The following is a 13,884-nucleotide window of genomic DNA, read 5'->3' on the forward strand; positions in this document are numbered from 1 at the left end:
ACATTAAAAGTCTTCACTCATAAACCAAGAGGCAGGGTGACTGCTCAAGACTGACACTTTGGAACTTTAATGAGGACATAACAGGTCGGATTAGCTGTAAAAAATGACGTCTTTATTGACTGCACCGTTCTTAAATGCCTCTTTCAAAACAAACTTTTTTTTAAGGACAAACTGTTGTTTTTGCTGCATGAATATCCACACAATTATAACTATATATATCAGCGTCACAGCAGCCTTGACTGGGATGAAAGTGTCTTTTAAATTTCAGGGTCATTCAGGTTCTTACTCCCAAACACACGCGCGTACCCAAACACGTGTGCGCACCGATGTACATCAGATCTTAAGTGATTAATGGATGATGCTCTGTAAACACATAAAAGCCCCTTTCACATTAATCTAATTTCTGGGCCCCTGGAACTGAAACCAAATCCCTGTGTCTCATTTCTCAGGACTATCAGACGTGGCTGGACTTGCGGGAGCTGGAGACTAAACTTGGCGAGCGTTACATCACCCACGAAAGTGACGACAGCCGCTGGCAAATGTTTGCCCGGGAACATACTCTGTCATATCCCGCCCACTTTGTGCCTCCTCCTAATGCAACAGGTTCTGATGAAGAGGAGGGCGGGGAGGACGCGGAGGTCCAAGGCCTTACTGAGAGGGTCAGCATCCTCTGACCACAATGGGATGACGGACTCAAGCTCATTTAGAAAGGACGAAAGAAGCGGGACGGCTGACCTCTGGTTGACCATCTGAAAAGATATCCAGGTGCAAAGAATCATGTGGCTCTAATAGGAATACTGTCCCGTCTGTTTAGACTTTCCATGCACAACATGCATGCTGTGTCCCAGCAAGTTTTACAGAAATAAATTCTGTTTCTTTCCTCCAGCCCGAGGTCCACAAAACTTGTTTCGAATCATTTACCTCTGCTGTTGTTGGTCGTCTTTCATCTTTTAGATTGTTGAATTCGAAAACGAAGACCGCACGGCTCAGTTTCACATTTTCTTTTTGGCTGACCCAGCAAGTCTTCAGCGACAAAATTGGAGTCAAACTTTAAAGCGGGCTTTGTAGCACAAAATAAAAAACCACATTCCCTTATCTGTCACTGCAATGCGTCCCCCACGAGAAGCAAGAACGAGTACCTCAAAGATAGGGCTCGTTCTGTGTGTGTTCTTCTGAGGTGATAGTAGTTCAATTGAAATGAAACCGTGTCAGACTGAAAGGTTTGTTTTTAGCGTCGTTTGGCCAAACTGACTAGAATTAGAGTCCCCTTTTTTTTTCCCCTGTTCAGTACACGCTCTGTTCAGTCTCCTTTCAGCGATGGAGCACTTTACAGTGACAAAGGACTTCCTCTGTGATGGTAATTACTAAAGTGAATGCACCGAGGCAAACCCATCTGTATTCACAAATGCATTCCCATAAATTTGTGTCCTGTAGTGAAAACTGGAAGTATCGATCTGGCGACGGCAAATCCTCCAGTAATTACCTCCAGTTTTGAGCCACAAATGGCTCTCAGAAAAATATATGCAATTAAAGAGGGCATCGTGGTTTTAAATGAACTCTAGTGTCGGTGCTGCCACGACCAGACTATTCTCAGTCATGTGAGACATTTCTACCTGCTGCTACCAGATTACACAGCATCAGTCTCAGTAGCTGTTGATGAGCGCTGAAAATTGCTTCTATTGTGTTGAGTCGCCCACTTTCATCCGTCGATGGTATCTGGTTGAATGACGAATACCTTGTCTTCACAGCTGACTGTATTTGTGATTCACATACTGTCAATGATGGGTAGATAATCACACACGCCTTTTACGAAGAATCACACACCTCCCTGTGATGTAAGTCCATGGACAGACAGCTTGGGTTTACCGAATTTTTATGTAGATTTTTATGTAGTTCCATTTTATGTCAATATGTTGCATGTTTCTGTGAAGTAGAATTATCTAGATATATCATTGAACATACTGTAGTAATGATGGTCTATTATATAAATGTGTAACCTGAAGATAGTTTGTCAAATATGTGTAGACTGTGTACTGAGCTGAAGGATGTTGAAGGATGATCCCGCCCTTTATAGCAAATAATACAAACCTTCATTGCTGCAGTATTTGTCTTTATTTATCGTCTCATACATCCATACATACATACACGCACAACAGTTTTCTTGTCATTTTCAGCTTTTCCAAGAAAAACCACACAAGACTTCAATTCACCAGTTAAATATGTAGCGACTTCACTTTTCCTCAGTGATCTGTTTGAGAAGCAACAACCATTGCTGTCACTCTCCCATAGCTTTGATTAGTATGCGCCAAACGGATAAAGACCTCTTATGCTGCAGCATTAAATTACTTCCCTACTTGAAGTGTGACGGACTGTTTTTTTTTTTTTTCTTTCTCATCTCTGAACATGTGAAGATGTTGCTCAAATGCACTTACACCAGGGCCGGCGCTCCCATGCCAACGCCTGCAACATGGGCTTAAAGATGCGATAGATTGACACACTTAATCACGACCGTGTAGAGACCTTTGGAGGGCTCAAATTTAAAAGTCAGCACGTGGAGCACGCATTTGAAACACCACACAGAAACATACCTTACAATATAACTGGTTGAATTGTAGTAACCTACATTCATAAAGAACATGCGGTGGAATCACACATGACATATCATTGTCCATACTCAGTGTTTTGCCTTTCGCAGCCTCACGCAGTCCCTTTTGTTTTTCTTTCGACCTCCTCTCCTTACGAGGCATCTGTGCAGAATGAAATGTGACTGATAAGCTACAATCTGATGCACATAAGACAAACACACACATGGCTAATTACACAAATTAGCTCCATTCTGCTGATTTATAATCAGAATTATTCCTAATGCTTATAATAAAGTAAAATAATAATAATTATATTACTCTATATATAAATAATGTGTTTAAATCTATTTGCGCTTTTACTCTGTTTTACTATCCACTTTGCGCAAGACGGTTATATATGATGTGTAATGTACGCATACAGTTTTAGATTTATGCATATTTTACTAAATATTATATTTGTGTGTATATATATATGTCATAAACAAGTATTGATATGTTTAATGAGAGGTTGAGAAAATCACAGTTCAAATTCTACTAATTATTATTATTATTGCTGTTATCTTTATACTGTAATGGTCCAAACTTATGTGAATATACATGCGCATTGCATAGAAATACCATAGCCTATGCTTCACTGTGAATATCAGCTGGTATATATAGTAGCTCATGCAACATGACACCCCTGAATAAGACGGAAGAGCCTGTACCGTTGAAACATGTCAAGTATGTTTAAACAAGTGTCTGGGAAAAAAAAAAAAAAAAAATTCAAAAAATCTATTACATCACAGTCACTGGGAACTTTGTTGGACTATTATTTATTATTCTTTAAGGGCCTCAGCGATGACTTTCAGAGACACACTTACAAAAACCAAAAAACACTTTGGGCATCAAGGAGTCTACTAAACTAACTCAGAGAGTCTCCTATTGAATGATTACTGCATGGGTGATTATCTTTCAACTGGCATCAATTCATTTAACCCCAACTGATGCAATGAGTAGCTTCTCATTTCTCAACAACTATGTCAAAACACACATCCTGTGGTCTAGGAAAAGATGTTCATCTGTCTGAGAAGGTTTAAGTCACTGGCGTGCATCAAACAGAAAAAACTTCTAAGAAGACTGAAACAGAAACTACCTAAACTGTGTTAAGCACTGTCCAACGCATTATTAAAAGCAGGAAGGACAGTGAGGAAACATCATCTTAAGAAGAAATGTCACACATCATTTCACAAAACATTACAGGAAACTACACTTCACAAGAATTCTTGGCTGACAGCAAAACAACCGATAACATCAGCTTATATTTTAACACGGGTTCTGTCCGATCAGAAACAAGAAGCCAGGAATGTCATTGTGTTTTCTGAAATGTCTCTTGTCTTTTGACCTTCTGGGCCTCCGTAGCGATCACTTAAACGTTTAATGAAATCAAATCGAAGAAAAGCAACAGTGGAACACTATTAAACTATGTTTAATAGTGAAAGTAAGTGCATTTCCATACGTAAAATGTGAAGGGAACTCAAGGGATTGGGAGTGAACAGCTGTGTAGCCACTAACCACTAATCAGTGGGGCTAACCACGGGGGGAAAAACAGTTTCAATTTGCTAGGGTGGTCAAGAGAAATATATTAACCATTTTATTTGGCTATGCAGTGTATATACTCAAAGCAGTCAGCACACAAAGACAGTTTTTTAACACACATTAAACCTCACAGCTGAGAGTCACTCAAGAGGACCCTGTGGCTATAGAGGCGAAGAGACTGAATTGTTTTCCATTCGGAGACGAGCACACTTCAGTCAGCTTCTCTGTTGAAAGTGCGCCCTTGTTCTCGCTACACTACATCCGTCCTCGTTGCCAAATGACGGCAAACGATGCGCTCTTTCTCTCTTCCTGGCTCCTTTAATTTCTTTCTAGCGTGGTCAGGGGTCGTCTCTACCCCATCATCCACTTTCATAGTCTTTGTACATCAGCAAGCAGAACATGGAGACCCTTCACTTGGTAAGCCCAGTAAGAGGCAGAGCCGATCCCCGGAGAAGCTTGTAGTTTCTATTTAGCTTCATCTAATTCTGCGGGGAAAAAAAGCAGTGCTGATCTGATTTGTTTGAAGAGCAGGTTGACTTGACGCATGGAAGCTTCCCACTGAGAGCAGAGTTGGATCTGGTCTGGTCTGATTGATGACCCTGAGATATAAAAAGAAAGCTTTCAGTTGCCATGGTGACTGATGTTCACTTCGGGCGGTTTAGCTGAATGGATGGCAGCGATGATGACATACATAAACATAACAAATACTTATGAATTAGATTGGCTGCTGTCAACATAACTATATATAGGATATTTGTTGGCAGGTATTTCTGCCGTCCATATATGTTTTACTCCTATTAGAGTAAATTCCTATATGTTTTTGGCAGAAATGAAGGAAATGTTAACACCAGAAATATCCTTTAAAAAAAAAAGACACTCGCTCACTCAGAACTGAAATGTTTCATGAAGTTTCATTCAATTAATGTGGCTTCCAGACAGAAAGAGACGGTGATTACTTTTTCTCTATAGCGCACGTTTTGTCATCTAAACCTCTGAGACCTCCCAGTGCTCATTTCTTGTCAACTCCAGTGGAGTCTAGTGTTTTGCTCTGTCACTCACACACACACACACACTTAGCCGATAGTTTGCACCCAGCAGGTGCAATTCAATTTCGCATTGAGGTTATTGAGAAGTTATCTGTGTTAATAAAATCTGTGGGGGAAAAAGTTGCATTTTCATCAAAATTCTATTGACTGCGTGCTCAAGAGATTATCAGGGGAGGTCTAATTGTAGACCTCAGATGACGCCGCAAAGTTATCTGTGGTGCAAGTGCTCCTGCAGTAAACACAATTAGCAGGTGACATGACATGCATTTAATACATGTTTTATTTTAAGGCAAATGACAGGAAATGGGTTAAATGGGTTTTGGCGAAATGATGTTTTGCAGCGTCTTTACTTAATACTATTGTTACGGAAACTCTGCTTCCTTCCTGAGATAATCACGCGCCTAAGCACTGTCATGGACCATGCAAAGTATAAACCTCGTTACCCATGGAATTGTTTACTTTGTAATCTGTGCAACTTGATCGCTGATTCTGATTGCACTTTCCTCATCAGCCGGCGAGACTGCAAATGCAGTGACCTGCAGTTTGGCCGTCAAGTGCATTAAAAGGCTATACCAGCTGCTGATCTTGCCCTTGCACTTAGGCATAATGCATTTTGCAAGGGAATGGCTGAAGTGTGTAAAACAATTTACAAAATTATAGAAAATTGCAGCGAAGTTGTAGTCAGGCAGCTGGATGTGAAACCAAAAGCACATCAGTTAGCCATTGAAAAAAACTCAGTGGAAGATGTGAAATACATGTAGCATGCATATTGTATGTATAGAATACAGACCCTTTCCAAATTAGAAATTAGAATATCGTTGAAAAGTTGTTTAATTTACATAATTCCATTCAAAAAGTTAAACCTTCATAGATTATAGATTCAGGGCCCACAATTTAAACGATTTCAAGTATTTATTTGTTTATTTTTACATAATTTGGGGTTCCAGGTCATAAAACCCACGAAAACAGGAATTCAGAAAATTTGAATGCTGTGAAGAAATTAGCCCAAATTTTGCAGGGCATGAATGATTTAAACTGAGTGTCACACACTAATCATCTACTAAACTCAAAGCACCTGCACAGGTTTCCCTAGGTCCCTTGCTTGGTTCAATTGTTTCAGTTTGGTTCAATATGGGGAGGACTACAGACATGACAACCGGCCAGAAGACCATCATTGATACCCTCCATAGGATGGGTAAGCCACAAAAGTTCATTGCTAAGGAGGCTGGCTATTCACAGAGTGCTGTGCCCAATCATATCAATGGAAAGTCTAGTGGAAGGGCAAAATGTGGCAGGAGAAGATGCACCAGCAAAAGAGATGATCATGGGCTTCAGCAGATCATCAAACAGAGAAGATTCAAGATCCTGCCAGAGATCCAGAAAGAGTGGAATGAGGCGGGAGTCACAGCTTCAAAAACCACCACATTCAGATCCATCCGGGAGATGGGCTACAACTGTCAGGTTCCTTGGGTCAAGCCACTTCTGAACCTGAGCCAACGTAGGAAGTGTCTCAACTGGGCCAAGAAGAAGAAGTGAAGTGTGCCTTTCATACGGGAATCAAGGTCCAAGGGTTTGGAGGAAGATGGGTGAGAACCCAACAGAACCCAAGCTGCTTGAGGTCCAGTATGAAATATCCACAGTCAGTCTTGATTTGGGGTGCAATGTCCGGTGCAGGTGTTGGTAAACTCTGCTTCCTTAAATCCAAGGTCACCGCAACAGTCTACCAGAATGTTTTAAAGGACTTCATGATTCCTTCTGCTGAGGATCTGTATGGAGATGCAGATTTCACCTTCCAGCAGGACCTGGCTGCTGCCCATACCGCCAGAAGCACCAAAACCTGGTTTGATGCCCATGTCATTGCAGTGCTTGACTGACCAGCCAACTCACCGGACCTGAAGCCCTTTGAGAATCAATTGGGTATTCTCAAGAGGAAAATGAGGGGCACCAGACCCAACAAAGAGGAGCTGACAGCAAGCATCAAAGAAACTTGGGCATCCATAACTCCCAGCCAATGCCACAGGCTGATTGCTTCAATGCCACGTCCCATCGCAGCAGTGATTAAGGCAAAGGGATTTCCCAACCAAATAAGTGAAAGTACCATATTTTTGATACATTTGATGTGATCCTAATTTCTGTCTTTTTGTTTCTGCAAAAACTATAGTAAATGATTTCTTCACAGTATTCAAATTTTTTTGAATTCCTGTTTTTGTGGGTTTTATGAGCTGGAAGCCCAAATTATGTAAAAAATAATAAATAAAAAAAATAATACTTGAAATTGTTGAAATTGTGGGCCCTGAATCTATCAATCTATAAAAGTTTAACTTTTTTAAATGGAATTATGGAAATTAAACAACTTTTCCATGATATTCAAATTTTTCGGAAAGGGTCTGTATTTATTCTAAAGAACACAATACAGGACTGATAAAAGGGTGGAGTAAATTGCCATTGTTGAGCCATGAATTGCTCTTCTTATGATTTGCTACCCACTCGACTTTCTCTTGGTTTCCCTGTGTATTGTCATACTTCATTTTTATTGTCACATGACTGCAAGAAGGGAAATGTAAGCAAAAATGGCTAGGCTGTTGAGGCAAAATTACCCCCACACTGCTTTATCCGTTACAGAAGTCAAGCCCCCACTAGCTTTCAGAGGTTTCTGCGGCGAAGTGAACCGAAGCAAAGTGCACGTAGCCTTGTCCTGTTCACCTATTAAAAATAACAAAACGTTTAATTTTCATGTCAGCAAAACCTCCAACCTGGTTGAGAAACGTTCGCATGCGATGGCTCCAGATCCCTCCTCAACTGAGCAGCAGCAATGTTGTTTATTTGAAATCATGACCAGTCACTTTAATTCACTTAAACATCCTGTTCGCTTCCCTTACCTACGTGTTCAACCTCCATGGTGTGTGTGTGTGTGGGGCAACCATAATTCTTAATTTCTCCACACTCACGAGATGTATGTAGCCGTTAGGTTAGGATGATATTTCATCCATTCCATGTGACCACTTACTTATTAAAAGATGGGATCCCTCATTGTTCTGTATGACCTGATGAAGAGCGGTGGCTCCAAACGTTGTCATGTTGTTACTTCTTCTATTTTGACTTTTTTTTAGCTCAGAACAAGTGGAATGTACAACCTTTAAAAAAAATTGGTTAGAGATTTAGGCATGCACAGAGTATGTATATAAGTTAGCTTTAGTCTGTTAGTACTTTCAGTTCTTTTATGATAGTATGATTCAAATAAAAGGGGAACCAGTGAAACACCTGGGTTTTTCTGACACACCAACAGAAGACTAAACTAAATGGAAGACGGGGGTAATAACTGGGAATTTCCAATATATTTTACAGATTAAAAACACATTACGTATATCTGCTTTCCGATAATCCCCCCCCCCCAGGCAAATATTTCTATATTTACACTTTAACAGACCGACTGCAGGCTTTCGTCCCAGATTACGTTCATAAATTGTCATACTTAGAGATCCCTAGATAGTTCATAGTCATAGTTCATAGTGAATCATAGTTGTTCCAGGTAAAGTAATGTATCTGACAACAAGGTCCGTACCGCCTGGTACTGAACTCCCAGCATGTAAATCTGCCTCAGCCTCCTTAACTGTCTTAATGTTTTGCAGGGAACTGATTGATTGCAGTGAGTTGTACGGAAAGTGATCAGCCGAATTTAGCATAAGAAGGATTCAGGCTGTGAAAAAGATGATGGAGAAGAATGTTTTGCATACAGTAGTCATAGCAAAAAAGAATCCTTATTTACATGAAGTAACATGCAGAAGTTGCAACTACCACAAGGCTGTCTACCCACACAGTTTCCACTCAGCTTAAAAAAAATCCTCATCTTTTTCGCACCTCGCACATGCACGAACACATACATCATATCAGTTACGTCAGTGTTTATCCCCACCCCTTAATACTTCCTGCATACACGTGTGCAAAGCCAAACCTCCCCCCTCCTACATATGTCTTCCCCTTTTGAATTTCATCTAATCTCTTCTACACGGCATTTCAGCCGTGGCTGTCAACGGGAAGTCATCTCAACCAGAGACACATTAGAGCACGCAGGCAGAGAGTTGAAAAGTATGTGCATTTAGGAGTTTGTTTTGGCTGAGTTATGTGTCTCTGTAATCGTTTGAGATGACCATATGGGAGTACTTGGCTTGTCCGCATGTCGGCAGCTCTGAAGTTCTCTAACCTTCCACGTCTGAACTTTTCCAAACCCAAGGCAGTGCTGGAATGTATCTGAAACTCATCACCCCACTGGACAACTTTCTCTTACAATCAAGTCACAGCCTTTACCGGAACAAACAGGTGAGATAATTCATGATTAATGTTATACATTCAAAGACAGTTAAGGCTTTGTAAAACAAACAAAACAAAAACTCAGAACCGGACATGATTGGAAAAAGGATATATTGTTTTTATGTTTCCCAAGCAGGGTGTTACACATACTAATGAATCGGAAACTTCACTTTGCTGCATGTTTCTTTGTCCCCCCGTGGACTGTTGTCAAGGGATAGATGGCGTGTTTCAGGCTGTGTGAGTCACCATCGCAAAAATAATTAGCCCAGAAATGTTAATTCTCCGTGGGGTTGAATGTTTTCTGCGGTTCTCCAAGCGGTGGTCGACACAGCGCACTCTGAAAAGTGAGCAATGGGGAGAAACTGTGCAAATGTATTACAATATCCAACTAGGCTATGGCATTTTTGAAATGCTGCTTTGGCATTTGGGAGGCAAACTATAAAACATGAAATATAACACATTCCTATGCCCCCACATTCTGAAGTTTTGCTTTTTAAAGGCTCACCGGTGTCAAGGCTTTCCAATAACAACCAGGCTCTGTGTAGCTCATAACATTAACAAACACATATTTGGCTCAGATGGATGAAGGGATCGGCCGAAGCTTGGAGTATCTGTGTAAAGCAGACCTATATAAGGACTGTGTGACAGAAGAAACATGGCACGAAAAGTTGTAAGAGGTAAATAACGCATATTGATCTGATTAAACAAACACAACTGTTATACATGAGTCCGTTAGTGATAATAGGGAAATACCAATGAGTTGTTAGTCATAGCATGCAGACTGATGACTAATAGTCAATGAACAACTGAAAAAAGTATGTTTCAGACTTCTGAACAAAACTTTCCAGTATCACAGTCAGCGTAGTTTCCTGTCTAAGCACTAAATCAAATCCATCTCCAACACACCTGCACGCACGCACGCACATGCACGCATGTCCAGACACAGGCTAAAGAAGGTCTGACTCCAAATGGCTTCTCCATTATTGAGTTTTCCGGACGTTAATGGCACCAACAGCTTCCTGAGCCTATAAACACGAGAGAGCCAAGCCCAAGAGACACAAATATAAAAGAATGCCACAGAGATACCGAGCGTAGCTTTGATTTCCTAAGGCTGATGCCTAGATATCAAGACAGGAAATTGAAAGAAAAAGAATATATCTCTAGATAATCCTTTCTTGTATATGAAATGATCCACAGGGTATAGGTTAGGGGAAGACTGGTGATGTGTTCTTTCACATTTTCTGGTCGCATTTAATTGTGTTTGTCATTTTAGGAGCAGAACATTTTGAACAGGACGTAACACCGTGCTAATATCTAGGATGCGTGAGACCAGCACAGTGATAGATCAGATCTGCCAATGCATCGACGCAGTAAATTAAGCGGGGATTAAACGATTAATTTATATAGCGCATGAAGTTCACATAACTCATTCTTCAAGCCACAGTAAACATCTTAAACCGGCCTTGGCCGTCAGACAAGTTCCGCTGGTGGCTGTTAATTAAATCAAAGCTAAACATTAAATTAAACTTGACTGAACTGTCAGGATACATTTAAATTAGCAATGACCATTTCAATCCACCTGCTAATATCTGCCAAAAGATTAAATTATCTTAAAATAATGTGCTCTGCTTGATGATTTGGGGAGTGTGGATTTTTCCATCAGATTCATCTGACAGAATGCATCAGTTCTATAATGCTCACATCAGTACACGTATTAGCATGTTTTTTTTTTCTATATTGAGCAGATGAAGAACTAAAGAGGGGATTTTGGCAGTCTCAGTTTCTATTAGAACTGTGGGCACCGCAAACTCTTAACGTCAGGGAGCATGACTAAGCCTGTATCTTCTCTAGGGGGGGGAAGTCTTCTGCCCAAACGTTGTATACTCTAAAGCCAAACTGCCTCGCATTCGGAAACATCACAACCAAATGCTTTTATCTCATGGGCTCACTGAACCACGAAATGGAACGGGGGTCGGTGGGTGGGTGCGTTGGTGGGATTGGGGGCTAGAAAAGTCCAAGTTGTGTTATGAATTGTAAGGAGAACCTATCTTGATTTTCTGCTATATATACCGTGTAATGTTGATTTGCTGGAGGTTCATAGTAAATCTGTGCAACGGTCCAAATGATGAAGTAGACGTGTAAAAACCATCATTAAGAGCTGAAGTCTGGGGCTTTTAGGCTGCTTTCACTGCTCGCTGTCTGATATTTTCGTTCTAATTTCATGCCAAGTTGAGATCATAGGTGTGGTCATCCGCTCCAGACACAGCACGGCAGTGCTCTTAGTAAATGTATTTACTCATTGTGGCAAGACAGTCTTCTTGAGTAATACTGTAGGCATTTCATATGTGGCAGCATATACATAAACAACCAGTATGTCAAACATTAAGCGGGTAATGAAAAGCCACTCGAGTGGAGTCGCAGGAAAATAAGAAAGGAGCGCAGTACGCTCCCTCCTCACAAACAAAAGAACTGTTGTTGTATAACTCTTCCTTTGCTCTTGCAGGTGAACTTCTAACCAGGAAAGTGAAAACACTGAAGAAGAGGGACGATGAATAACACCACTTGTGTTCAAATTGGAGACAGCATCATCAGTGACTTCCTGATGTCTGTTTACATCGTGGCTTTTATCTTTGGTTTGATCTTCAATGTGCTGACCCTGGGCCCAATTTGGCACCAAGTCCGGAAGGAAAATGTTCTGGGAATCTTCCTGCTCTGCCTCTCTGTCTCTGACATGCTTTTCATCTTCACCATGCCCCTTTGGATCAATTATTACCGTCAGGATCACCACTGGAAGCTTGGCGCTGAAATCTGCAGCGTAGCGGGCTTCTTCTACTACTCGAACATGTACATCAGCATCTTCCTGCTCTGCTGTATCTCTGTGGACCGCTGCCTGGTGGTATGTTACCCACTCCACTTCAAGGCTCGGCGTACAGCTCGCTACGCCTGGGTCCAATGTCTCATTGTGTATGTTGTAGTGGTGGTTCTGCACATCATGGTACTGTACCACGACAACCTCACAGATGCCCATGATGAGAATGGCCAAAATGACCGTTGTTATGAGACCTTCCCCATGCCGAGGAATGTGGCCATATTCAACCTGGTCAGAGTGTGCCTTGGCTTTCTACTACCACTGCTAGTGTTAGTAGTAAGCTACTGGAGGGTGCTGGCCACTGTGGGGCAAAGTCCTGGCCTGACTGCCCAGATGAAGAGGAAAGTTCGCCTCCTGTCTTTCGGAGTGATTGGAATCTTCTCCTTTTGCTTTGCTCCATATCATATTCTCCTGCTCATCCGCTCACTAGTCTACTTCAACAGCAATAATGACTTACCTGAAGGAGATTATTGCAAGTTTGAAGACAAGGTGCACTTCATCTTCTCATTTATGCTGGCCTTGTCCAGTCTGAACTGCGTAGTGGACCCTGTGCTGTATGTGCTGGTCAGTAATGTAATCCAGGATAAGTTAAAGCAGTGCTGCAGAAGGAGTGGAGATGCAAAACCAGAAGGCTGTACGCTTACTACATACAATAGACGAAAAACTAATAGTAACAATTTAATATAAAAAAAAACAAGCTGCATGTCATAGAGAAGTGTCTATTTGTAGGCATATCTGTGTACATATGTGCATACACAATTATACATTACAGTTAGCCAGTAAGTAGCGGGATTATTTACATCCCATAATCAACCCTTTCAAGTATCCTTTGAGAACCAAGCTCCCGGATTTGTCTGTTTTTCTTCCCCACTATATCCTGCACTTTTTAGAGGAGGGGGCTGATTAATGTATGCATCTCAGAGCTGGGTAATTGGATTGTAGTCCCAGGTTTGGTTCTCCTGAGAGTTCTTCAGTTGCAGCCACTTCTTGTTTGTCGCTGGATGCTGCCAGATCTGAGTGTGACACTGTGAACATGCGACCCTGATACGGATAAATGTGCGATAACTGTAAAGCATGCCATAGAAATTCTTTATTAGCATGATCCTGAAACTTCAGTGTACTTTGTCGGTTAAATGTGTTGAATAGGAGGCTAAATAAACCTGTGAACATGTGACCCTGAACCCTGAACGTTTTTGTAAAAAATATTTAGATGATCAATTCTCCAGTCTGTATTTTAACACTAACCCAGTAAGGGGAGGATTTAAGGAATGATAAGCCCCACATTCTTCAGAGCAGTCAGGACGGCCATGTGCTGCAAAGTGGATAAGGAGAGCAATCAGGAAGTATACGTGTGTGTGTTTGTGTTTGTGTAAGATAGAGGGCCAGAGACAAAATTCATTTTCCATGTTCCATTTTAAGATATCGTAAAAAACGTCTTCATACAGGGTTTAGTTATACTCCTTAAAAAAATAAGTTTTACAAAAGATTTGAGAAAAAA

General features: G+C 41.1%; 2 protein-coding genes across 3 annotated transcripts in view; both read left to right on the top strand.

Moving 5' to 3' along the window:
- prkd2 (protein kinase D2) overlaps window positions 1–2,359 on the top strand; it is a 29,916-nt gene extending 27,557 nt beyond the window's left edge. For both annotated transcript variants that reach the window (XM_047594887.1, XM_047594888.1), the window contains one exon: window positions 450–2,359. In XM_047594887.1, the coding sequence (XP_047450843.1) occupies window positions 450–674 (225 nt within the window). In that variant the 3' untranslated portion in view covers window positions 675–2,359. The remainder of the gene's footprint in view (window positions 1–449) is intronic.
- Window positions 2,360–9,199: 6,840 nt separating this feature from the next.
- gpr184 (G protein-coupled receptor 184) lies at window positions 9,200–13,560 on the top strand. Its single transcript, XM_047594902.1, has 2 exons — window positions 9,200–9,526; window positions 12,021–13,560. The coding sequence occupies exon 2, from the start codon at window positions 12,066–12,068 to the stop codon at window positions 13,071–13,073; it is 1,008 nt and encodes a 335-aa protein (XP_047450858.1). The 5' UTR covers window positions 9,200–9,526; window positions 12,021–12,065; the 3' UTR covers window positions 13,074–13,560.
- Window positions 13,561–13,884: the final 324 nt, after the last annotated feature.

Source organism: Mugil cephalus, chromosome 9, assembly GCF_022458985.1.
Source record: "Mugil cephalus isolate CIBA_MC_2020 chromosome 9, CIBA_Mcephalus_1.1, whole genome shotgun sequence".
NCBI lineage: Eukaryota > Metazoa > Chordata > Actinopteri > Mugiliformes > Mugilidae > Mugil > Mugil cephalus.

What these genes read in the sequence shown, in the direction of transcription:
- gpr184 (XM_047594902.1), top strand. Translation starts at nt 12,066, where the DNA reads ATGAATAACACCACTTGTGTTCAAATTGGAGACAGCATCATCAGTGAC.